The 22,352-nt window shown below is 32.0% G+C and overlaps 1 protein-coding gene and 1 non-coding gene across 3 annotated transcripts; one reads left to right on the top strand and one right to left on the bottom strand.

Annotated features, from left to right (window-relative positions):
* Positions 1–1,245: 1,245 nt before the first annotated feature.
* SKB1 (SHK1 binding protein 1) lies at positions 1,246–11,549 on the top strand. 2 transcript variants are annotated; one of them, XR_016326455.1, is made up of 23 exons: positions 1,246–1,509; positions 1,615–1,732; positions 2,137–2,246; positions 3,085–3,174; positions 3,271–3,336; positions 3,608–3,687; positions 3,776–3,851; positions 4,025–4,111; positions 4,268–4,352; positions 4,447–4,538; positions 4,625–4,660; positions 4,940–5,008; positions 5,167–5,235; positions 5,386–5,439; positions 5,531–5,605; positions 6,555–6,647; positions 6,739–6,842; positions 8,755–8,803; positions 8,900–8,990; positions 9,075–9,180; positions 10,104–10,191; positions 10,852–10,945; positions 11,096–11,549. XR_016326455.1 is itself a non-coding variant. In XM_022898659.2 (23 exons), exons 1-23 carry the CDS (start codon positions 1,369–1,371, stop codon positions 11,177–11,179), a joined length of 1,953 nt encoding a protein of 650 aa, XP_022754394.2. In that variant the 5' UTR covers positions 1,250–1,368; the 3' UTR covers positions 11,180–11,549. The 2 variants fall into 2 exon arrangements, 1 of the variants encoding a protein (XP_022754394.2); XM_022898659.2 differs by having other exon boundaries at positions 1,250–1,509; positions 8,900–8,986.
* Positions 11,550–20,898: 9,349 nt separating this feature from the next.
* On the bottom strand, positions 20,899–21,005 carry LOC149515330 (small nucleolar RNA R71). Its single transcript, XR_016327174.1, has one exon. It is a non-coding gene; the product is annotated as a small nucleolar RNA R71 (small nucleolar RNA).
* Positions 21,006–22,352: the final 1,347 nt, after the last annotated feature.

Genomic DNA, 22,352 nt, shown 5'->3' on the forward strand with positions numbered 1-22,352 from the left:
GTGATAAGAAAATGAAAATAGTTTTTTTATTTACTAAAAATGAAATTGGATTTTCAAGATTAAGTTTGTAGTAACTTCGATAAAATCCTTTATTTTCTTTCAAACCCATCATTTACTCCCCTCCATTCTTCACACCAAGATTCAAACTCAAATTAGTCATTTCACTATTGATTCTAATCTCATGCTATTATCATGGATGCTATAAATAACCTACACTAAAAATTATTAATGCAAAATTTTATTAGATAAATTTCGACTTGTTCCAATCCAATAAAAGTGATTTTGTTAAATTAAGATTGGGTTAGAGGCAGATTTAAAGTGCTTTATTTGGGATTATATATAAAAATATATTTTATTATTTATTAAATTTTATATATATATATGTATTATATTAATAAATTTGAAATAGTTGATTTGTAGTTAACCGTTTTAGTCTAAATTTTTTTAGGAGATTTAGGTTTTTTTTTTTTTTTTTTGGCAGCAAAATTTGGACCTTTTGTTCGAAATAGTTTATAATTTTATTTTTAATAAAATATATAATAAAAATATTTTTATTTATACTATTAGTTTATATTATAAAAAGAAAATAAATGAAGGCAGAAAACTAAGATTTTTATAAACATAAAACTAAGATTTTTAATTAAAATTGAATAATACATTTGTAATATTTTTTATTTTATACGTGATATACTTATTGTAAAAAAATTTATAATGTATGAAAATTATATTCATGTATAACTTTTTTTTAGTTTAATTTTTGAAAGATGAAAATTGAAAACTAATTTTTGATAAGGACATAAACATATTTATCATTAAATGAAATGATTAAATACTTATTTCATCTTTTAAATTACATTTTTTATTAAAATAAATTATTAAGAAATTTAATAAATGATATTAACTAAAATATATAAAATATAAATATTTTTAAAAATTAATATATCTAAATAAAAAATTTATCCCACAAGAAAGTGCAGACAAAATTTCTACTTTTTATTTTAATCTCCTGTGGTTCAGTCTTGAACAATTGTAAATTTATATTGAAGTCAATTGAGCGCCTGACCGGATCCTCCCCTATTCCGTGTACGGAAAAAAAAAAGAAGACAAGGAACCGAAGACAGGAAGAATAAAGCTATAAGTCGTCCATATTGATGTTGATATTAAACATTGGGCCTTAAGTATTGGATAATGAATTGGGCTCAGCAATCCTAATCATTCATATGATAAGAAGTAGACTAGAACCGGAGAAAGTCAGAAACATACGGAAACCCTATCTAAACCCCCTGGCCTCAGCTTCTAATTTCTTCTTTTTCTTCTTCTCGTTATATAGAATATACGTTTCAAAGTCGAGGAATAGATAGAGAGAAAATGCCTCTAGGAGAAAGAGGAGGATGGGATAAGAGCGAGTCCAGGTACTGTGGGGTGGAGACTGAATTCAATGATGACGTCCCTCGCCTTTTGTCTTTCAATCTCTCCTCTGGCGGCTTTGATTTTGTTGTGGCTCCTTTGGTTAGTGCCTTACTTTTGCTCTTCCTTTGTTGTGGCGCCTTTTGTCTTTTGTTTAATTTATGTATTTTCTAGCTGCACTTATCTTCCTACCACTTCTTTGCATAGATGGATCCTACTTACAGACCAAGCTTGATGGAAGTAGACAGTGATAGCTCTCATGTTCTGCCATTTGCTGGGTCGGACTTGGTTCTGAGTCCTTCCCAGTGGAGCAGTCATGTAGTCGGTATGATCTTTTACTGGCTTCCATTACTATTTTAATCTTGTCATTCTGAACACTCTGTGACTTAAGTTTTATTGCAAAAAGATTAAGGTGTAGGAAAGACATTGGGTACTTAAGCAATCACTGATAGTGAATCCCTAGATCAAAGTAAAACAGACTTGTTATTTTAAGTTGGAAGGTCTGTAATTAAGCTGAAACTTTGATAGTTACTATTTGTTTTGTTTACCATTTTATGGTTGCTTCTATAAAGTGAATAATGGTACTCGAGTAACATTTTGTCCTTGCAAGGATTTTAGATTCACTTTTTTCAGATGCTAGTGATTGGATGTTTACATCAATCTGGGCTTGTTCAATGAAAGTCTTGAAATTGATTTAAATGCCCTCAACTGCTTCCTGAAATTGTCCAGGAAAAATCAGCCCGTGGATTGACTTAGATTCGGAGGATGAGATCCTTCGGATGGATTCTGAGACTACTTTGAAGCAAGAAATAGCATGGGCCACTCATCTATCCCTACAGGTGCACATATTTGTAGTAAGCTTTTTTTTTTTTTATTTTGTGTTGAAAGGTTTTGCTTTCACAGAAGAGCAGAAAGCTTTGTATTCTTTGTTTCTGATGTTCAATAGTCAAAGAGTGGTTTGATGTTTTTATTGTGGAACCAAACTTCACAATGTGATGAATCCTGGATTGACCTTATTTCTCAAGAAGAACTATCCAGTATTAGTATTCAGTTTGAAATCATAATTCTACAGTTTGATTTCCCCCCCCTTTTTTTTTGGCTTAATAGGTATTAGACTCTACAGTTGGGTTAAAATGCAACAAACATTGTGGATCTCATAAAGTTTTCATGGTCTATGTACCTCCCTGAAAGGTTGCTTTGCTTTTACATTTGTAAAAGCCCAAAGGCATGGGTTATCCATATGTACGCCCAAATTAAATCACCATTTATCATTGCTTCTTTTGGATTAATTAAAAGTTTTTACGAGGAAAATAAAACGAAACTAACCTGAAATTGACTAGAATTGAATGCTTTAATTGGATCTTCTTAAAATTTGTGCTATATATACTAATGGCTCTGGTGGGGCATTAATAGTAGAATAAATGACTATTTTTGTTTTTACTGTTGTGGCATACCTCTCCTTTTTTATTCATTTATTTGGTGATGTATCAATTATTTGTAAGCCTAATATTAATGTTTTATAACAAAAAGTACAACTAAATAGGTTATAAGATGTTGGGGTTCATCTTGATGGTTGCAAAATGTATGACGACATGTCGTATGTACAGTGGTCCTTGAAAGAAATTTTTACTGCTTTGATTGGCAGCTTATACTGTTCCATTTTATTATCTGTTGTAGGCATGCCTTCTTCCTTCTCCTAAGGGATCTTCATGCGCTAATTATGCTAGATGTGTGAATCAGATTTTGCAGGGCCTAAGCAATATGCAGGTGCCTTTCTTTATCTGGATATATAGTCAGAACCAATTTAATTTTTTGTGTCCTGTTCTAATTACTGTTTCTTCTTTTAATGTTTCCTCACTTAAGCTATGGCTAAGGATTCCACTGTTAAAATCTGATGATGATTCATTGGATGTAGATTCTGATAATTTGGTGAGTGAATTCTCCACTCCTGGTGCTGGTTTCTTACCCTTGATGAACTGGATCCATCTATGCTGCTATTCTCTCTTTGCTATGTTCTATGTGTCTTAATATATAATGTGTCTGAGAAAATTTTTTTCAGTTTTGTTCTATTGTCTACACATACCTTCAAGGTCTATAGATTTCTTAAGAGTTATTTTTAACTAAGTCAGCAGGGTTAGAAAGAAGTGAGTATAATATGCTTGCTTTAAATTGTTACCTTTTTTTTTTTCTTTCTATACAGATGGATTCTTGGGAACTCTGGAATTCATTTCGACTAATCTGTGAACACCATAGTCAACTTTCCCTTGCCCTTGATATTCTGTGAGTTACTGTGATCAGTTATATTTTTATTGTGTGACCAGAATTATGAAATAAAACACTGTTCTAATAATGATTGGTTATTCTCTAGGAGTATGCTACCTTCTGCAAACTCAACTGGACGGTGGTTTGGAGAGCCTGTTAGAGCAGCCATAATACATACTAATGTAAGTATGTCATGAGGCTTTATTTACTATTTTTTCTTTTTTTTTTTTTTGTGAAGAGGAGCTAAGTTCTGACTCCACCTTCTCATAAGAGTGAAGCTTGTCTTGAGATTTTATTTAGTTTTAGTGCAGATTACTCTTTGTTCCCTGGATTTTAATTTACTACTGTTTGCCAGTCTTTCCTGACAAATGCACGAGGTTACCCATGCCTGTCAAAGCGCCACCAGAAGCTAATCAGTGGGTTTTTTAACCATTCTGTACAGGTATGAGAACCAGGTGCAAACTTATTTGGTTCTTGTCATTTAACAATTTTTAGAATTTCCTGTGAGTTCAATGTGTTATCTGCTGCAATATTTAGATTTTATGTTTTTTATTTTTTGAAAATTCACCTATCATTTTTTTGGGAAATGTCTTGACAGATGGTTATTTCTGGAAAGCCTGTACATGGTATTCCTGGAGCAACCATAGGTTCAGTGGCTAATCATATTGATGAAAATGTGAACAGTAAGCCCTCAGCTTCTTTCAATTGGCATGACTTGCCGAGTGATAGGTGAGTCTATTGTTGAATTACCTCGCTTTGCATCTTACATGTATCCAGGTGGGCAAAGACATCCTCTCAGGTCATATTTGGATTATGTTGGTTATCTTTATCAAAGGATGGACCCACTCTCTGAACAAGAACGGATTGAGGTCTCTTTCTTTCTTTTTCTGAACAAACATTAGGATGAGTTAATTTTGTGCTATTTTGTTCTAACTATTTCGTTCTCATATGTCAGCTTGGTTATAGGGATTTTTTACAGGCTCCATTGCAAGTGAGTTTTCTTTGCATAGTGTTCTCTTCTGATTTGTGAATCTTTCTTTGAGTTTGCATATATTATTTCTTTACTATTTCTGCTGAGAGAAATGCTAAAGTGCCTGACTGTCTACTACTCACAAGAAAAAACTGCCTGTAAGAAATGAATGCTAAAGTGTCTGACAGTCGGAATGTCTGACAAAATAGCATTCACTTTTGCTAATTTCTTGCCACTATTATTATTATTATTATTATTATTTTCAGTTAAAGTTTGTTTCATTCTGCTATTTCAATGCAGCCTCTGATGGATAATCTGGAGGCTCAGACCTATGAAACGTTTGAGAAAGACTCAGTGAAATATATGCAGGTAAATGTGGTGTTTTTCCTTTAGACATAATTTATTTAGTATCCTTTTTTTAGGGTGGGAATCTTCTTATCTTGTTGATTGGTGGCAGTATTTATTTTAATATTATTATCATATTTTATATTTTGCAATCTGAATGAAGGTGTGTTATGTTTTACTAGTATCAAAGGGCAATCTGTAAAGCCTTACTGGACAGGGTCTCCGATGCTGAAGCATCAACATTAACCACTGTAAGCTATCTGTTTATGACAAATCACATTTTTCTAATTTGCCTGTTTTATATAACTTCTGATCATCTTGTTCTATTTTGGCTTTTCATGAATATGATGCTTACAAGATTTGCCATTCTTGATATTGGAGTGTTTCTTACTTGTGGCAAGGTTTTAATGGTTGTTGGAGCAGGACGAGGACCTCTTGTGAGGGCATCATTGCAGGTTTTTTCCTGTGTCTTTTGCTGAATGGGCGTGGTGATTGTTGCAACTTCTATTCTGATGTGCCTTTATATTCTGTTTGTTGGTTTGATAGGCAGCTGAGGAAACTGGACGCAAGCTTAAAGTTTATGCGGTGGAAAAAAATCCAAATGCTGTGGTCACACTCCATGTAAGTTGCAGATTCTATTTATTATGTTTCAAATTGTGACACTTCACAGTTGCAAAGATAATGCGCTGATAATTTTGCAATCAATCTGCTGGCAGTGTATGAACCATTTGCATGCATATGCACAGAGTTCTTCAGTTCACACTTTCTTATTTGCTTTTGTTTTGGATTGCCTGGGCAAGCTGATTTTATTAAGATTTCTCGACTCTTTATAAAGTCAGTGTTTCTTCAGATTCTTGTTCGTTGGATTTAGGATAAGATAGTTATATGTAAGAAAATGCCTTTATTATGATATTGTTGAACTGTAGAGGTAAATTAGATATATTGCCAATATTAAAATGCATATCGATGTTTTGCTGTTAATGTGATTCGGTTGAATCCCCTATGATAAAATTTTGACACCGCAATTAATTACATCTTTGGTCTTTAGAATGTCAGTATGTTATGCAAGTATCACTCTCAATTTTAGACCAGTATTATTTTATGTGGTATATCTGAGGATTGCAGGATATGTGATTAGTAGGGATGAAATGGGTGTATGGGATAAAGCCTCAAAATGCTGTGTTCATCATTGAGTTTATCTTTTCTCCCCCAAACCACCTGGGTGTATGGTAAATTTACCTCTTGTGCTAAAATATATTCCCTCTGTAGCAAATTTTCTTTTCCTCTGAAAATTTCAAAGATTAGGAAAGTTCATCAACTTCATGTGCATTAGATATTATATAATTTAACCCTTGAGTAGATGGAGTCATTCGCTGGTAAAAGCTTTTAAATTAAAGGTTGTGATTGGTAGTTTGGTAACACCCAGCCTTTGACTTTTGGTCATGGATAATTTTCTTTGGGAGTCCCAGGTTAGAAATGAGGACTGTTATTATGCACTTTCCTGGCCCAAGTTTGTTGAACATTCAATTAGTTTTGCATTTTGAAAATGGGGTTGTATTTGTTTAAACAGAGTTTGGTTAAACTGGAAGGGTGGGAAAATGTTGTTACCATAGTTTCAAGCGATATGCGTCTTTGGAATGCTCCTGAAAAAGCTGACATCCTGGTATGTGAGTATTTACTAATTGTATTTTATTTTTCATTTTTTATTCTCTTAACATATTTGTATTGTTTAACTTTGATATGTTGGTATCTAGGTCAGCGAATTGCTGGGATCTTTTGGTGATAATGAGCTGTCTCCTGAGTGTCTTGATGGAGCCCAATCATTTTTGAAGCAAGATGGAATCTCAATACCCTCATCGTATGTATATTCTTTTTTTATGAAGCAGTGGGTTAATATCATTTATCTTTCCTTGGAGGATTCAGCTGATTTCGCTCTACAGAGATTGAACCCTCATCTGCATCAAAATCAATACCTGAAACTTTCGACCAATAATATCTGAGGTCTTCATATTGTTACTAACTGTCACTTGGCTTTCCTGACTTGGATTCTTAACAATTGGAAACTTTTGATTATATGACAAAATGCGTCTTTTTATTAGCTCACATATCAGCCATGTCATCAGCGAAGATTGCCAACAAACTAAGTAAATTTCAGTATCAATAACTGAAATATCTTATTCTCACTTTGATAAATAAGCTGTTGTTTTATACTAATTGAACCACTTTTATACTAATTGAACCACTTAACTATGTTAAGTAAATAAATCATAAATGTGATAACCATAACAACAAACCATTGAAATCATTGATAGAGTGCTGGAAGGCTGATATGGTTATTTGGTTAGTTGCTATGAAACTCAAATCATTTATATTTCCTTTCATTTCTTCTTCTAGAAGAACTCTCTCTCTCTCTCTCTCTCTCTCTCTTACACACACAAGTTAGATATCAAGAAATGTACCTAATTCCTCCATTTACGAACGATACTTCTTACTTTACTTTCTTATGACGATGACTTGAAATACTTCAACTTGAAACAAAGAAGAGGGAAAAAAAAGGAATGGTGAATCTAGTTAGCCCATTGGAGGTGTTGCTGTTGTGCTGACCTCATATCCTAGTCTGCATTTGTTTAATGATTTTGGTTGTTTACTGTAAGGATGTTTGCTTGTGTTATACATTACAAAATTGAATGTGTATATTGCTATACATTTGGAGTTTGGTGACCTGAATAGGAATCTTGTTTGTTCACATTTAGTGATTGCTAGTTAATTTTACCTTGTTTCTTAGCCCTTTGAGTTGTTTAAGTTGCTGTCGATGTTTTTGGCATGTCATCATTACATCAAGGCAAATTGATAAAGCAAAGGGAATGGCTGAATTTGTTCTGAAATTAAAATTGGGTGTCCTGATTGATAGAAATTAAAATTTGATGATCCAAGTTACTATTATATTGACAATTTCAATGATCATTGGTGTAAGTGATCTGAAATTTTCACATTTATGTGTGGATACCCCTTATGGATTCTACGTGGGCAAGTTTATGATGTTTTGGTTAAGTTTCTTCAGCTTTGGCTTTATGTTTTGATAATTGGCTTATCTATTTTCACTTAAATCGTCATTGGAACTTTATTCTTCTGATGGCAAGGACTACTAATCTTGTTTTCTTGTGTAAACATTGAAGGATATAGTGTTAATGTACTTTTAGGGTTGTAAAATTAGGGATCCTTATGTGCATTATTTGATGATTAATATTTGTCAAAGGCTTATTTATCCAGTTTGTTCCTCAGATAGATCTATTATATCAGGCAATACTAAAGAAAATAATTGTCTTGATTGGTACATTAATATCTCACTTGTTTAGTTGAAAAAGAGTTTTCCCCATTGGGTTAGTGCCGTGCCCTGTTATGAATTCCTGAAAGGGAAAATTCTCATGCAAATTGCATCTTTCGTTAGCCAAAAATTCAGCTAGATAATGCACTTAGGTATCTTTGTTTTGATCTTTGCAATGCTTTTTGTTATTTATTGTTATTATTATTTTGGCAAAAAAAGTTTTCAATTGTTTCTTCGTTCACTATACTTTATTTATAACAATTCGGTATTTCTTTATATTCCATCATCAAAAGGAGTAGTCATTTCTCAATTTCTAAGCAACAGTTTGTGAAAGTTAGCTTTCACTTTTGATTTTAAACCCTATTGTTGAGTGGCCAGTCTGACATCATGAAGTCATGGTAGCTGAAAATCTGAAATGCATCTTTTTGTGACATGCCTCTATCAGGTACACAAGTTTCATCCAACCAATAACTGCTTCGAAGATATATAATGATGTATGTCCTTGTGTCTATGCTTTGCTATTTTCTGGTTTGCTATTTTGAAGTTTTTTTCTTCAACTAATTTATTTTTCCATTTTGTGGTTTTCACAGGTCAAGTCACATAAAGATGTTGTCCACTTTGAAACTGCTTATGTTGTCAAACTACATAGTATTGCCAAGCTTGCTCCTTCAAAATCCGTGGGTCTCTGCTTATATTAACTTGCATGCCTATGAAACACCAGAATTGTGTTATTTTTAACCTGTCTTTCTGTTTTTCTTTGTACAGGTTTTTACATTTAATCATCCAGATTATTCAACTAAGAAAAGCAACCAACGCTACAAAAAGCTTCAGTTTGTGATACCTCGAGACACTGGATCAGTCATGGTACATGGTGTGTAGTAATCAAGTTTATTTCATTTTTTTTTTAAATCAAGTCCATTTCATTTCCTTTGAAATTTTCTACAAAAATTTTATCACCCATAGATCATCATTTTTTGGAGTGTTCATGGAGTCTGGTTTACACTTAATGAGTTCGATCTCTGTCCATTTGTAGAATAATCTTGAAAGTAAGTGTAGAAAATAATAATACAGGATGAGAGCCTTGTATCTTGTTGTCTATGACTTCATGTTAAAAATTTATATGTGCATTTTGATAATATTTCAGTTTGCCACAGATTTTCTATTTTATTCAATTTTCAGGTCAACAATATTAGGTTCACTGACATCCTTTTCAACTTAAGTGCTTAACTTTGATGAAAGTATAGAGATGTTAGATTTGAGGAATGGGTTTTACTTAAATTTTTATTTTAACATGGGAGATTATATGCTATAATTGGTAGTCTTTTTGTACGTTGTTGATGGATAGGAATGTCACAATGTCTAATGGAGCAGCATTTTACAGGGCGCTAAATCCTTCAACCATTACCTATAATAGTATTTTGGGATATAGCATTTAGAAAGGTAGTAGAATCATCAATAGACATGAGTAATTTATCTCATCCTATATCATTGGTAAATTTGTTTGAGTGGAGTTTAAACTCATTAGCCTGTCTCGATCTAAAAGTTGAATTGAGAAGAAAAGGTAGGATAGATAGTTGCATTGACGCTTTAGGATTCAGCATTGGGCCTCGTACTATCTTGAAAACTCTGGGAGAAGGTAGGAGACCAATTACTTATACTAATGTTTCTCTCACTCATGATTACAAAATTGCATGCATGTTAATTTTACAGAAAACAGTTTTCTTGTATGATAATCGTAGTACATTTTCATGTGATAAATTTTAGACCTGATTATGTTTGCTAACCTGATTAAAGGATTTGCTGGCTACTTTGATGCAATGCTCTACAAAGATGTACATCTAGGTATTGAACCATCGATGGCCACACCAAATATGTTCAGCTGGTATGCAGTTTTATTCTTCTTGAATTCATGGGTCAAAGGTTCATAAGTTTGAAGCTTGTTTATCTTAGAAGAAATAAAGAGTCAGACATTTTCAAGTCATTTTATTAGTTAAAGGAAGTCAGCGCAAAATTCAGAAAATGGATTGACAAAATTTCATGCATCCATTGTTTGGTTTTTAACTGTATCTGATTTCTATCTTGTGAACATATTTAAATAAGTCCCACAAAAGAACTGAAAACGTGACTTTGGTGCTTGGTAATAATCTCAGCATAGACATAGGTAGGGAACATGAAGTATGAATTGACCTATAATAGAGAATCAGTTATTGTCATTGATTATGCGGAATGAGCAACTGGATGTCTGATTTTGCTCAGTGACCATGAGAACGGTAGTGGGGGTTCTTCCATTTACAGCTTTACCCAATTTTGTTGTTAAAGCTTTTCACTAAAGCTTCATAGTGGGGTAGCAAGAATGAGAAACTTTAGATTATTCAAAATTCAAACCAGTGAACTTATGCCTAGCACCTACACTGTGCTTATAAGCCTATTAAAATGTGGGATAACATATTCTATATCCAATTTTGTCAAAAAATATACTGGAAGTTCTTTCCTTATAACAACTCTTCCCCCAACAATAACAATTTTGGTTGGTGTTATCCAGGTTTCCAATATTTTTCCCACTAAGGCAACCATTATGTGTACAACCTGGTTCCCCTCTAGAAGTACATTTTTGGCGTTGTTGTGGTTCTTCCAAGGTGAGTCATTTTGTGTTATTGTTTATAATATATGAGTTTCCCTTTTATGTCAGATTTGTTATTTTCTAAAGCTGAGTTACTAGTTTGTTGTCAAATTAAAAGTTTAAAGTTAGGCTCTTTGATTGGGTGGGGGGGCACAATGTGATGCAGGTTTGGTATGAATGGTGTGTGACGTCTCCTTGGCCATCACCTATTCACAACGGCAATGGTCGTTCATACTGGGTGGGACTTTAGAACTATTTAGTTGTGTGGAGAGAGATGGAGCTTGTTTTCAGTTTCGTATTGCTGTGGCTGGTGGAGGGAAGATGTATTGCTTTGTAGCGGGTCAAAGCAGCAACCTTACCTTGAGCAAGTGGAAATTGCAGGTGTGATCCTAGATACCTAAGAGATAAGGCATCTGTTCCGCCTGAACTAGATGTAAATTGAGAACGGTTATCAGTGAGAATTACATGGGGATCCTGTTTCAACTTTTTAGTGTAATGTGCTTGTGATGTTTTCTGAACATGATGGAATGACTTTGGCATTTGGGGGCACTGCTTTTTTAAAATTTTTTTTCTCCCTTTGTTTCTTCCTATCTTCTCCACACCCCCCCCCCCCCCCCCCCCCCCCCCGAAAAAAAAAAAAGTTTCCCATCTGTTTGGCTTTGTTTTGTACAACAGAATTCTGTTCACAAATTGCTCTGTATTGAGAGGTAGCATTTCTTTCATTTTTGTTGAGATGGCGTATTAAAATTGTCCTTTTACGTTTTCAGTGATGATTGGCTGCCTATGATGAAGCAAGTGTAGACAGCTTGCAATAAGTGACGGAAGCATATATAACTTATAATTATTATATTATTATAATACAATTAATCAATTAAAATTTAATATTATGTTGGATTTATTAAAAATTTCTGTAAGATTTATATTTTAAAGTGATGAATTTTTACATAATTATTTTTGTATGATTGATTAATTGTAAGATTATGATATAAATAATTGTAGGTGAAATGTTAACATCTTAGTTAGATTTAACTTCATATGTGTATACTCATTTGTTTTATATTTGGAAAGTTAGAAAGAGTGGAATCTTCAAGTGGAATTGCTACTTCTCCCAGCGCCCCTATTTAGCACGGCTACATGCAGGCGTGTTCAACGGCTCCATTTGATCAGGGACTTGAGATTCGTTTGAGTATGAAGAAATTATCATTTAAAACAAATGTGAGAATCTTTTTTTTCTTTAGTTACCCCATGGGTAACACCATGGAAATAATCTTGTTCGATTAATCTATCCTTGCTTTCTTTTAAAACTGAATCATGAATTTTATATTAGCTGAATATTAAAATTGATATTGAGATATAGGTATTCACGTTATTTTTAATTTATAAAGTATATTTTATGAAATAAAATCATGAGTTTTAACGAGTTAAAGCGAATAATATTTTATAAATTAATGTGAAGTATGATATTTGGTATCGAACCGACTTTGAAGATACTATTAATGTATTACTGAAGATAATAAGTTTTCGTTAGAATGAAAAGGATGTTATAATTTTAGAGAAGAGTTATGAATTTCGTAATTTTATATTTGTGTTGATTTTGAGATATAAATATTTACATAATTTTTAATTTATGAGATGTTTTTCGTGGTTTAAAATTATGAAGTTCAATGAACTGAAAAGAATAATACTTAATGAGTTGATGTGATTGTGACACTTTTTTTGTTATCAATAATTAAGTAGAAATAAGGACGTCAAAGAAAAAAGACCTATAACATGATTAATACAAATACTAGCATATTAACATATTTGATCTTACAGAATAATACACTTGACAAAAATTTCAATTACAAGGATTTTTAGTTTGTTACAACTGGAAAGACCCAATATCTTTAAAAGGTTAGAAGTATTTTATTGATATAGTTTTGTATTAGACATAGATATGACAATAAAAAAAATGATATAACATGATACGAAAATAATATAAAAAAATTACAATTTAAAATTTTATCTAAATTATATAGGTTTAATAAAATAAAAAAAAATATTTTATATTTTTGTATTGATATAAATTATAGTACACAAATTTCAAGTAAAACATTATATAAATACATAAATTATCAGTATTTCATATAACACAAATAAACGATTCTCATATCTGATTAGATGTAATGGTTTGACAACTGTGTTTCAACTAAACACTTAAAAGAGGGAAAAAAAACTCTCAAAACCATTAAAAGTTAATCATAGAACCAGAAATTGTCATTGAGTCTGATAAAACAATAATTTTCATCGTCATTGATTTAACTTAAAAGAAAAAGAAAGAAGGAAGAACCATTAAAAGTATACAGAAAACAGTTAATAGGTCAAAGGTTTACTTTCCAATATAAATAAAAGAGCTAATTTACCGAAAAATTCAAGAGCATTTAATGAACCCATTCATTGTAATCTTGCAATAGCTGCTGAAGAAGCAAAGGAACAAGTCTATCCACTATCAGTATGTGTTGATAACTCTGTTGTACGAATATTGGCAATTCCATTGTATGAATATTCATGGAAGATGAAGTCAATGACATGAAAATCCATCTCATTTACTACTAATTGCAGTTCATTTTAACAAAACTTGACAGGATTAAGTGTCTGTTTTGCCATACAACTTCAAAATAAAGATACTATTAGGTATGCCATCCATATTTGCTTTAAACATGACTCTGATACTAATTGTTAAGTCAAAAGTACTTAATCAATTAGATACTTGAGTAAACGAAAATATAATTAAAATATAAATTAACTACATTAGAGATAACAATCTAATATGACTCAATACTCTATTTGTCTATATCTACGAATGAGAGAAAATATTCACTAATTGTTGATATTACAAGCACATTATCAACAATCAACCAATTGCTCACAATTAATACTCATGAATTCTCTCATTCTCTTCTTATTTTCAACCTAAACGTTAAACAAACATTCACACATATCTATGGGCTATCTCAATTTCTTTGTCTTATGAGGTATTGATGCTAGCCATGCAAGAGTACCACAAATATATAGACCGCACAAGTAATATAGATGGAAAATATTTCAAGTTATCATCTCCTCAAGATTGAGTTTCTAGCCTAGGGTAAATTACTAAAATTAGGCATCTAAGTAAAATTAGGCATCTAAGATATATTTGGTTCGTGGGAAAATTTTTGTTTAATTAAACTATATCAACAAAATTAAACCTACATTACCAACTAATTAAATCTAAAAATTATACTAAGAGAAATTCAACCTTAACTACTAACAAATTATTGAAATTCCTAAATTAACCCTAAAACTTATTAAAATTAGAAAGTTACATAAAATGAAAAGTTACTAAGAATGGAAAGTTTCTAAACCCAATGCAAAAAGGCTCTAAATCAAAGCATAAAAAGTCAAGAAAATAAAATGCAATTAGTAAACATGCACAACATGAAATTAGATTGAACAAAAATAAATAAAAATGTAATTTATCTTAATTGGTAAACTAAATCCTAAATGACATTAGATGTACGAACATAATTGCAAAGGGCATGGAAATAAAATCCTAAAATGAACTAGATGGTATTTGGCCTAATCTAAATTGCATATACACAAATGCCTGACATTATAAGCCTAAATGAACATATGAATTAAAATTAATAACAATTAAAACTCACTTAATTAAGTGCCAAATTAACGGTAAATAGAGTATAACCCTAATCTATGCATTTTATGCAAACAAAAACTAACATGAACCTAAATGGCATTAAACAAAATGACTTAAAATGCAAAACAACAATTAATCACACAAACAACTACATATAGTAGAGAATTTAACCACTAAACATGAATGATTAGCATACATGAACTAGAGGACAAACATACCTATAAACTTATAAAACAGGTAAAGGCATGATTTAAAAACTAAAATTAACAAGATTAAGGGCTGGAAACAGAACCTGAATAGCCGTGAAAACTGAAAAATGCAACCTATAAAAATAAACAAGAAAAAATTATTTAATACATGGTAAACTAACTATCTTGAATAGACATCAACAATAACCAAATATGTAAGACATTATATAAGCAAGATTTAAATATGCAACTGACTCAAAATGCTAAATTTAAACATTTAAAACAGATCCGAAACAATATAATTAGACCGAAACATAAACAAGAGAGAATCATGTAAATAAGCTAAAATACACCTAAAGAACTATATGGAAATTGACTTAAACATGAGATCTAAGTATGAATGACATGAAAACAATTTAAACATAACTGGAAACTACTTGAAAATGCAGATTTAATATTTATAAAACAGCCTAGACAGAACAGAAACAGCCTTTCTACACAAGTAGAAAAATTAACTATTAAAATGTACCTCTGAGCTAAAATGTAAGGACAAATAACATGAGATGCAAGGAAACATTAAAACAAACATTATGAACTTAAAATAGACCTGAAATGAAACAAAAGACCTATAGGAAACAACCCCTAAAAACCGAACAAAACAAAGACAAACAGCGTTGAAAACACATCATGAAAACTGAGAGCGTGGACCTTTCGGCCTAAATGCTAGTATATAACTTAAGGTAAATGTGGGATACACTAAATCTAAAGACATGTCTTGAAAATAGACTTATAAACAAACCAGAAATGCATAGTGACCCTTTCCAAAAATCGAACATAAATGGGTGAAAATTTGGGTTGAAAATAACATATGAAAACCGAAAATAAAAATGAACTAAAATAATCAAGCATTAAGGATCCCTTATATGATTTCTCAAAATCAAAGTTACTTTAGGCTTTCATCCTCAAGCCAAATCCAAGCTCAAACAATATAAAAATGGCAGAAAATCAAAGGAAAAAGCAAGCTGAAAATGGACTAGAGTAGAAACTGAAATTTGCTTGAAGTTTAAAGCAAACTAAAGCTTAAAGTTAAAATTTAAAGGAATGAAGGTTTAATACAAACAAAGTAAATTAGAAACATGAACATGGCTATTTAACAAGAAGAAAACAAAGCTAAAATGGAGCCCAAAGAAGCTCAACAAGGCTAGCAATGGCTGCTGTCAGCTGAGCCGCACCTAAGGCAGTGAAGAAAAACAAAGAAAATTACAAAAGGTGGCCTCCTTCTTTCAGCCCTATCTGTTCCATTTAAAGGTCAAAACTAGGTATTTTTTCCAGCCAATAAATGGCCTTCAATGATACAGCTCAGCCCTTGAAATCCTAGCTCAAACATGGACTGTTCTGGAGGTGAGAAAAAAACGAAAATGCTAATGCTCTCTTGTCCATGTCATTTCTCTTTCATGTGAGCTTCATGTGTGGTCCAATGGGAGGGTGCTAAGTAGCCATGTGTGAGGTGTGTTTACAGCCACTTAAGCTCAGCAAAGACCAATTTTTGAAGCTCTTCAAGCTCCTAAACCGTGGCTTTCTCAATTCTGGCATAGTGGGAATGATCATGCATTATAGCCCCCTTTTCATGCATATTACTTTTTGTCCTCGTGCCCATTCCATTCAAACTCATTCCTTATTTGTATGCTTATGTGCCCTTTGGTTTTTGCGGCTAAAAGCCTTTCTAAAAACCCAAAAAGTCAAAAGCTACACAGTAGAAGAAATCTGGCAGCATTAGATATTAACTGGCAGTCCAAGATTGGCTCTTTCTTTACATGAAGTCAATGGTTCTTGTGTGGTAATCCTAGTGCACTGCCATCCAAAGGGAGAGGAGCAAAATTCCAAGGCATCTCTACAGTTTTGGCCCCAAAATTTCCTCCAAAATCGTGACTTGCCATCCTTGGTAGAAAATGCATTCCCATTCATCTCACTCAAGCTTATGTTCAGCTTAGACACTTTAGGAAAGCGGCTTTGCATTGACTTTTGGTCCTTGTGGCTTTTCCACCTCTTCAAAGCTTCTTTTAAGGTATGGAATTCATCTATATTTCTTTCCATCAAGCTCATGCACAACCATCTAGCTCAAAAATAATCAGAATAGGCAGCCTTGAAGCCAAACAAAATGCACATTGCCCAGCCTTAAAAATCGTGACTGCCTGGGGTGCTTGCTTTAATTTTTTCTTTCAATGAGCATTTAAAAACCATCCAATGTGGCTTAATTTAGCTTCAATTTAGCCCATTTAACAGCTTCAAAATTTGCAAGAATCGACCCCAAAACAGTCTACAAGTGATGCCACTTTCTGCCCTATTTTCTGCAAGTCTTAAGCCGGCTTTTTGCATCCAACTGCCTTCCAAATTAGCTCTTTTAATTAAGCAACTTGACCTTGAGTTTAACCTTTCAAATGCATTTTCAATTTAATTCACCTCAATCTTTCATTTTCCTACAATTAGGACAATTAGCACATTTAGGTAGAAAATGGATTAAATCAAGCAAAAATCGAGAAGTGTTATAATTTAGCATAAAAACCCTATTATAATTCTATAAAAAATAGAATTATCAAGTATCCACACATGTAATATTCAAACATACACACCTATATAAATCTTCTCAATATCTTATAGTCTTATAAGGTGTTTATTTCGTAAAACCCTACAACTCCCATTACATTTTTCTCCCATATCTAAATCTATTAAGACTTTCACTATTTATAAGACTTTTAACTTACCCACTAAGTATCACTTTTCTCTTAAAATTCTTGTCTTTCAAGTTTTCTTGCCTATCACGCAATATCTAGTAAATCCCAAAAAAATCTCAATTAAATCTTTAATTATATCTTTTGGATTTGAGTTAATATTTTCAACAATCTCCACTTTTCTCAAATTCTATCAAAATTGTCGTTCTTCTTACTAGAAATTTTTAGGCCCATACATAATGTAAGTCTTGTAATAATCTTTTCTTGTGTTATGATTTGCATGTTGTTCCCTAATTTTTTTAAATTTTGCATTATCTTTCATAGACTTGTGTTATCATTAATTCAAAAGTCTTGTTTGTTTATTTTTATTTTTATTTTTCTTTTAATAATTTATAATTGAGTTTTTTTTATGAAGTTTTCAATTTTAACGTGTTTTTGAGACATTTAAAAAATTTGATAAAAGGGATTGACACAGACTCAATGTCTTATGGAAGCATAAGAAAATGGATATAAGAAAAAGAAAGACTTAACAGAAAAAAAAATTGAATGTCTTTTGTCTATCTTTTATTTTTTTTATTCAAATATTACACTTGTATTATTAATATCCTACACTTGTAGCCTAGATTGACTTCTTATCCTTTATTGATGTTTTAATATTTTATGTTAGAAAAAGAGTTGTAATGAATGTGAGGACATTTGGAGGCTTGATTGATAGCTTTCCCATTACCTCAAGATTGCATCAAGACTCAGCACTAAGTCTATTTCTTTTTGCATTAGTTATGGACTAACTCATTGGACATATCCAAGATAAGGTGCGATGGTGAAGGGAATTATGCATCATATATAGATTTAAAGTAATGAAATTTTTAAAATTTTTAATTCTCTAAAACCAAGAGCAATCAACAAAATCATACAAACATATAACTTCACAAGCATGCATGGGTTTCAACTTAGGTGGTTACCTAAGATGTTGAAATTCCTTTGCTTCAGTTTGGTGGTCTCCCAAATAATTTCCCAAGCTAAAAAACTGCCAAAGTGTTTAACTTTTAATGTTGATCCACATGAACTCTTGTGAAAGAACTTTTTTGAAGGTTTGGTAAAACTCAAAGCCACACTCTATCTAATAATTGTTTACAAGGCCTCTTATTTTATCTCAAGTATTGCTTAGATTTTCTTAAATTATTTTTTGATAGCACTTAATTATAGTGGTTTTACATGCTAAATTAGTGCTAAATTTTAAATTTTGGATGATTTTTTGTGCTTTTCATGTAGTTTTCATGTAGTTTTCATGATTTTAGGGTTTCAAGCTCATAGCCTTCATTTTCATGCAAGCTATGCATGTAAACATGCAAGGAATATTTTCGGCCCAATATTAGGAGTTCTTAGCTAAACTATATTGATCCATATGCATCTATTCATGTGGCCAAGTTAGTGTTCACTTGCACAAAGACTCTCTCATGATGCATTACATTTGGCCACCTATATCTTAAAAAGGATTGCAGGCAAATTCAAGCTCACATAGACTCCAACATGTTTGGCCAAAAAAGGTTTGATCTAAGAATGACTCATTTGCTTAATTATGATGGAAGTGTACTTGAATAAGGACTTTACATTGCATTTGGCTAGCTCACTCTAAATGAAGAATTTCAAGCATACATGGACACTTTCATCTCTATCCATTCGACCATTTCAAGTGTAAGAAAAGGATAATCATCAATTGAATACTTTCAAGCCTAAAAGGACTCTACACCATTCGACCAAGAAGAGATTGAAGTCCACCACGAGTTTTTTTGCTTAGCTTTTAAGGTTTTTGATTAGAGTAGGACTTTTATCCTTTTGGATTTCAAGAATTGGATAAAAAGAAAAATTATCTCCTATTGAATTTCATCTTATCTAAACCTAAGGAGGGGATTTGATTAAGATTTTTACAAAACATGATTAATGGCCAAGAGGACCACATTCGGCCAACCTCTAAGAAGATTAGGATAAGCACTCATCCATCAGAATTTAAATTTAAAAATACATCTAGTAATCTCTACCTCTTTGGTTGAACCCTTCGCAAATAATAGGGAGGCAATTCACCTCATTCCATCATCATATTCCTCACTTCTCTTCTCTTTTTTAGTCTTAGTTTCTAGTTCTTTTTATTTCTTTAGTTCAGTTATTGGCTTAGGTGATAGATTTGCCAATAAAAAAGTTTTAGTTTTTTAAATTCTTTTATTTCAATATGAGTATTTTTCCAAGGTCTTTTATTTTATTATTTTAAAGTTTCAAACCTTGTTTTCCAATCTCTAGTTCGTCGAGCATTATTTTTTACAAGTTTGATTCAAGCATTCTTTTCTTTCTACAAGATTCAGACATCACTCTCTTTCATGATCTATAAGTTTTTTTTTATGTAATCTTTGTTTCAAGACTACTCTAAACAATCAACAATCTTCAATTTTATTTATTTTTAAGTTTTCAAATCTTGTTCTTTTAGATATAGTTTTTGGTTATATTCTTCTACTTCTCAAGTGATAGTTGGTGAAGTCAAAATCTCTGCCTACAATTGCTTTTTAATTTTTTTTCTTATTTTACAAACAACCACTAAATGTTAAATTGCTTAGATATAGGACTTTAAGCTTTCTCCTTTAGTACTTATGAACTACCTAACTTTATTTTTTATAATCCCTTGGGAGACGATACTGGAGCACCTCTATTATTATTACTTGATATATGCACTTGCAGGCTATACAAAAACTTGTAATCAAGTTTTTGGCAGCGTTTTCAGGGATTATAGTGGTATATCAATAAAAAATTTTTAAACTCTTATAATCTAAACCTTTTGTTTTATTTATTTACTTTTTTTTTTTTTGCTTTTCTTTGATCTTTTATAGTTTGCATGCGTAGATCTAAAAATGTTGACTTAGCTCCAATCGATCAAGAAATTGAAAGAACATTAAAAATAAGAAGAAAATAGCAATCAGCACCACCTGTACCAACACTCATGGCTAATGCAAACTATGAGGGGTAAAGAACTTTAAAGGACCATGCAGCTCCTAATGCAGATGGTTTTCAACCATCCATTAGCAAGTCAGCTATTCAAGCTAACAATTTTGAGATTAAGCCTTCAATTATACAAATGGTCTAAACTTTTGTGCAATTTGGAGGGTTACCAAGTGATGATCCTAATATTCCCATTTCTAACTTTCTTGAATTATGATATACTTTTCACTATAATGGTGTTTTTGATGAAGCTATTAGACTAAGATTATTTCCTTTTTCTCTTAAGGAAAAGGTAAAAAGATGATTATCATCATTACCACCTTGTTCAATCACCACATAGGATGATTTGGTTCAGAAGTTTCTAGCAAAGTTTTTCCCATAAGCAAAAACAGCAAAGCTAAGTAATGATATCATCCCATTTCTGCAAGTCAATGGTGAAACATTAGATGATGGATGGGCACAATTCAAGGAGTTGTTAAGAAAATACCCACATCATAGATTACCTCGGTGGCTCCAAATTTAGATATTTTACAATGGTTTCATACTACCCATGAAAACTACCTTAGACTCAGCTACTGGAGGGGTAATAATGAGCAAAACTCTTAAGGAAATAAATGAGCTTATTGAAGAGATGGCTATTAACAATTACTAGTGAGGCATGGAAAGAAAGGTAAGTAAAAAGTCTACTAATTTATTTGAGATTGATGCCATAACTTTCATCAACTCCCAATTAATTGCCCTCACTAAAAAGATTAAAACCAACCATGTGAATACTATAAAAAAACCCTTTGGTCTCTTATGATATATGTGAAAGTCTCCACTCTATTGAAAGGTGCCAATTTAAGATAGAACCAGTTCAATACACCGAATAAGCTAAGCTAAACAACAATTCTTATAACAATACCTATAACCCTGGATGACGAAACCACCTAAAATTTTTTTGGAACCAATCAAACCACTAACCCACCTATAACCAAAATAATAATTATCACCCCAATCCACCAAACCTATAACCTACCTTAAGAAAAGAAACCCAATTTTGCAGACATGTTGACCCAGTTGATAGAAGCCAACAATGCTAACATTCAAAGCCAAGCTGCATCTATAAAAAACTTAGAAAACCAAATAAGTCAACTAGCCCAGGCCATAGCCAACTACCCTGTAGGTATCTTACTTAGTAACACTGAATCTAACCTTAAAAGACAAGGCCAGAAAGGATGTAATGTTGTTTATTCATTGGTAAATGATAAGATGAAGGATTCTAATGAGAAGAAATATTTCATGGATAAACCTATAGTGGTAAACCTCTTCAATTTTTTGAAATAACCTGAAGTAAATTTTATGGGAAGGGATGATATATTAAAAGATGATAAACTTCTAAGATTTGATCCCATGGCATTGAAAGCTCCTGAAGACATAGAATATGAAGAAAACTCTAAGGAGGAGAATGCTAAGATGGACTATAAAGAAGATTATAAAAAATACATTAAAAGGTCTGCTGAAGATGGGTAAATGTTGTTGCAACTATAGATAGCACTATTAGAAAGCATTCAGCCTGAGCCTAAAGAAGTAGTCCAAGAGAAGACAATTCAATATGAGCCAGCCCCAAATGAAACATTTCAAAAAAGGGCTATCCAAGAAGAAGATCCATAAAAAGAAAATAAAGAGAGAAAGCCTAAAAAAAAGTACAACCAAGGCTAAGAATGATTGCTAGAATGTATAGGCAATGTTTTAACATAACACCACTACCCTAAGGCCTATTCCAAAGAAATTGCTTAAAGAGTTAAAGGAAGTAACATTTTTGAAAGAATACAGCCTTGAATTTCAACAACTTTTACCTAAAAAGCA

The sequence above is a fragment of the Durio zibethinus genome, chromosome 13 (assembly GCF_047325235.1).
Source record: "Durio zibethinus cultivar Kanyao isolate XHJ-2024 chromosome 13, ASM4732523v1, whole genome shotgun sequence".
In the NCBI taxonomy this organism is placed as follows: Eukaryota; Viridiplantae; Streptophyta; class Magnoliopsida; order Malvales; family Malvaceae; genus Durio; species Durio zibethinus.

Coding starts and splice junctions, on each gene's coding strand:
- SKB1 (XM_022898659.2), top strand. CDS start 1,369: ATGCCTCTAGGAGAAAGAGGAGGATGGGATAAGAGCGAGTCCAGGTAC. Junction 4,539..4,624: donor CTGAACAAGAACGGATTGAG/GTCTCTTTCTTT, acceptor CTCATATGTCAG/CTTGGTTATAGGGATTTTTT. Junction 10,946..11,095: donor GTTGTTGTGGTTCTTCCAAG/GTGAGTCATTTT, acceptor AATGTGATGCAG/GTTTGGTATGAATGGTGTGT.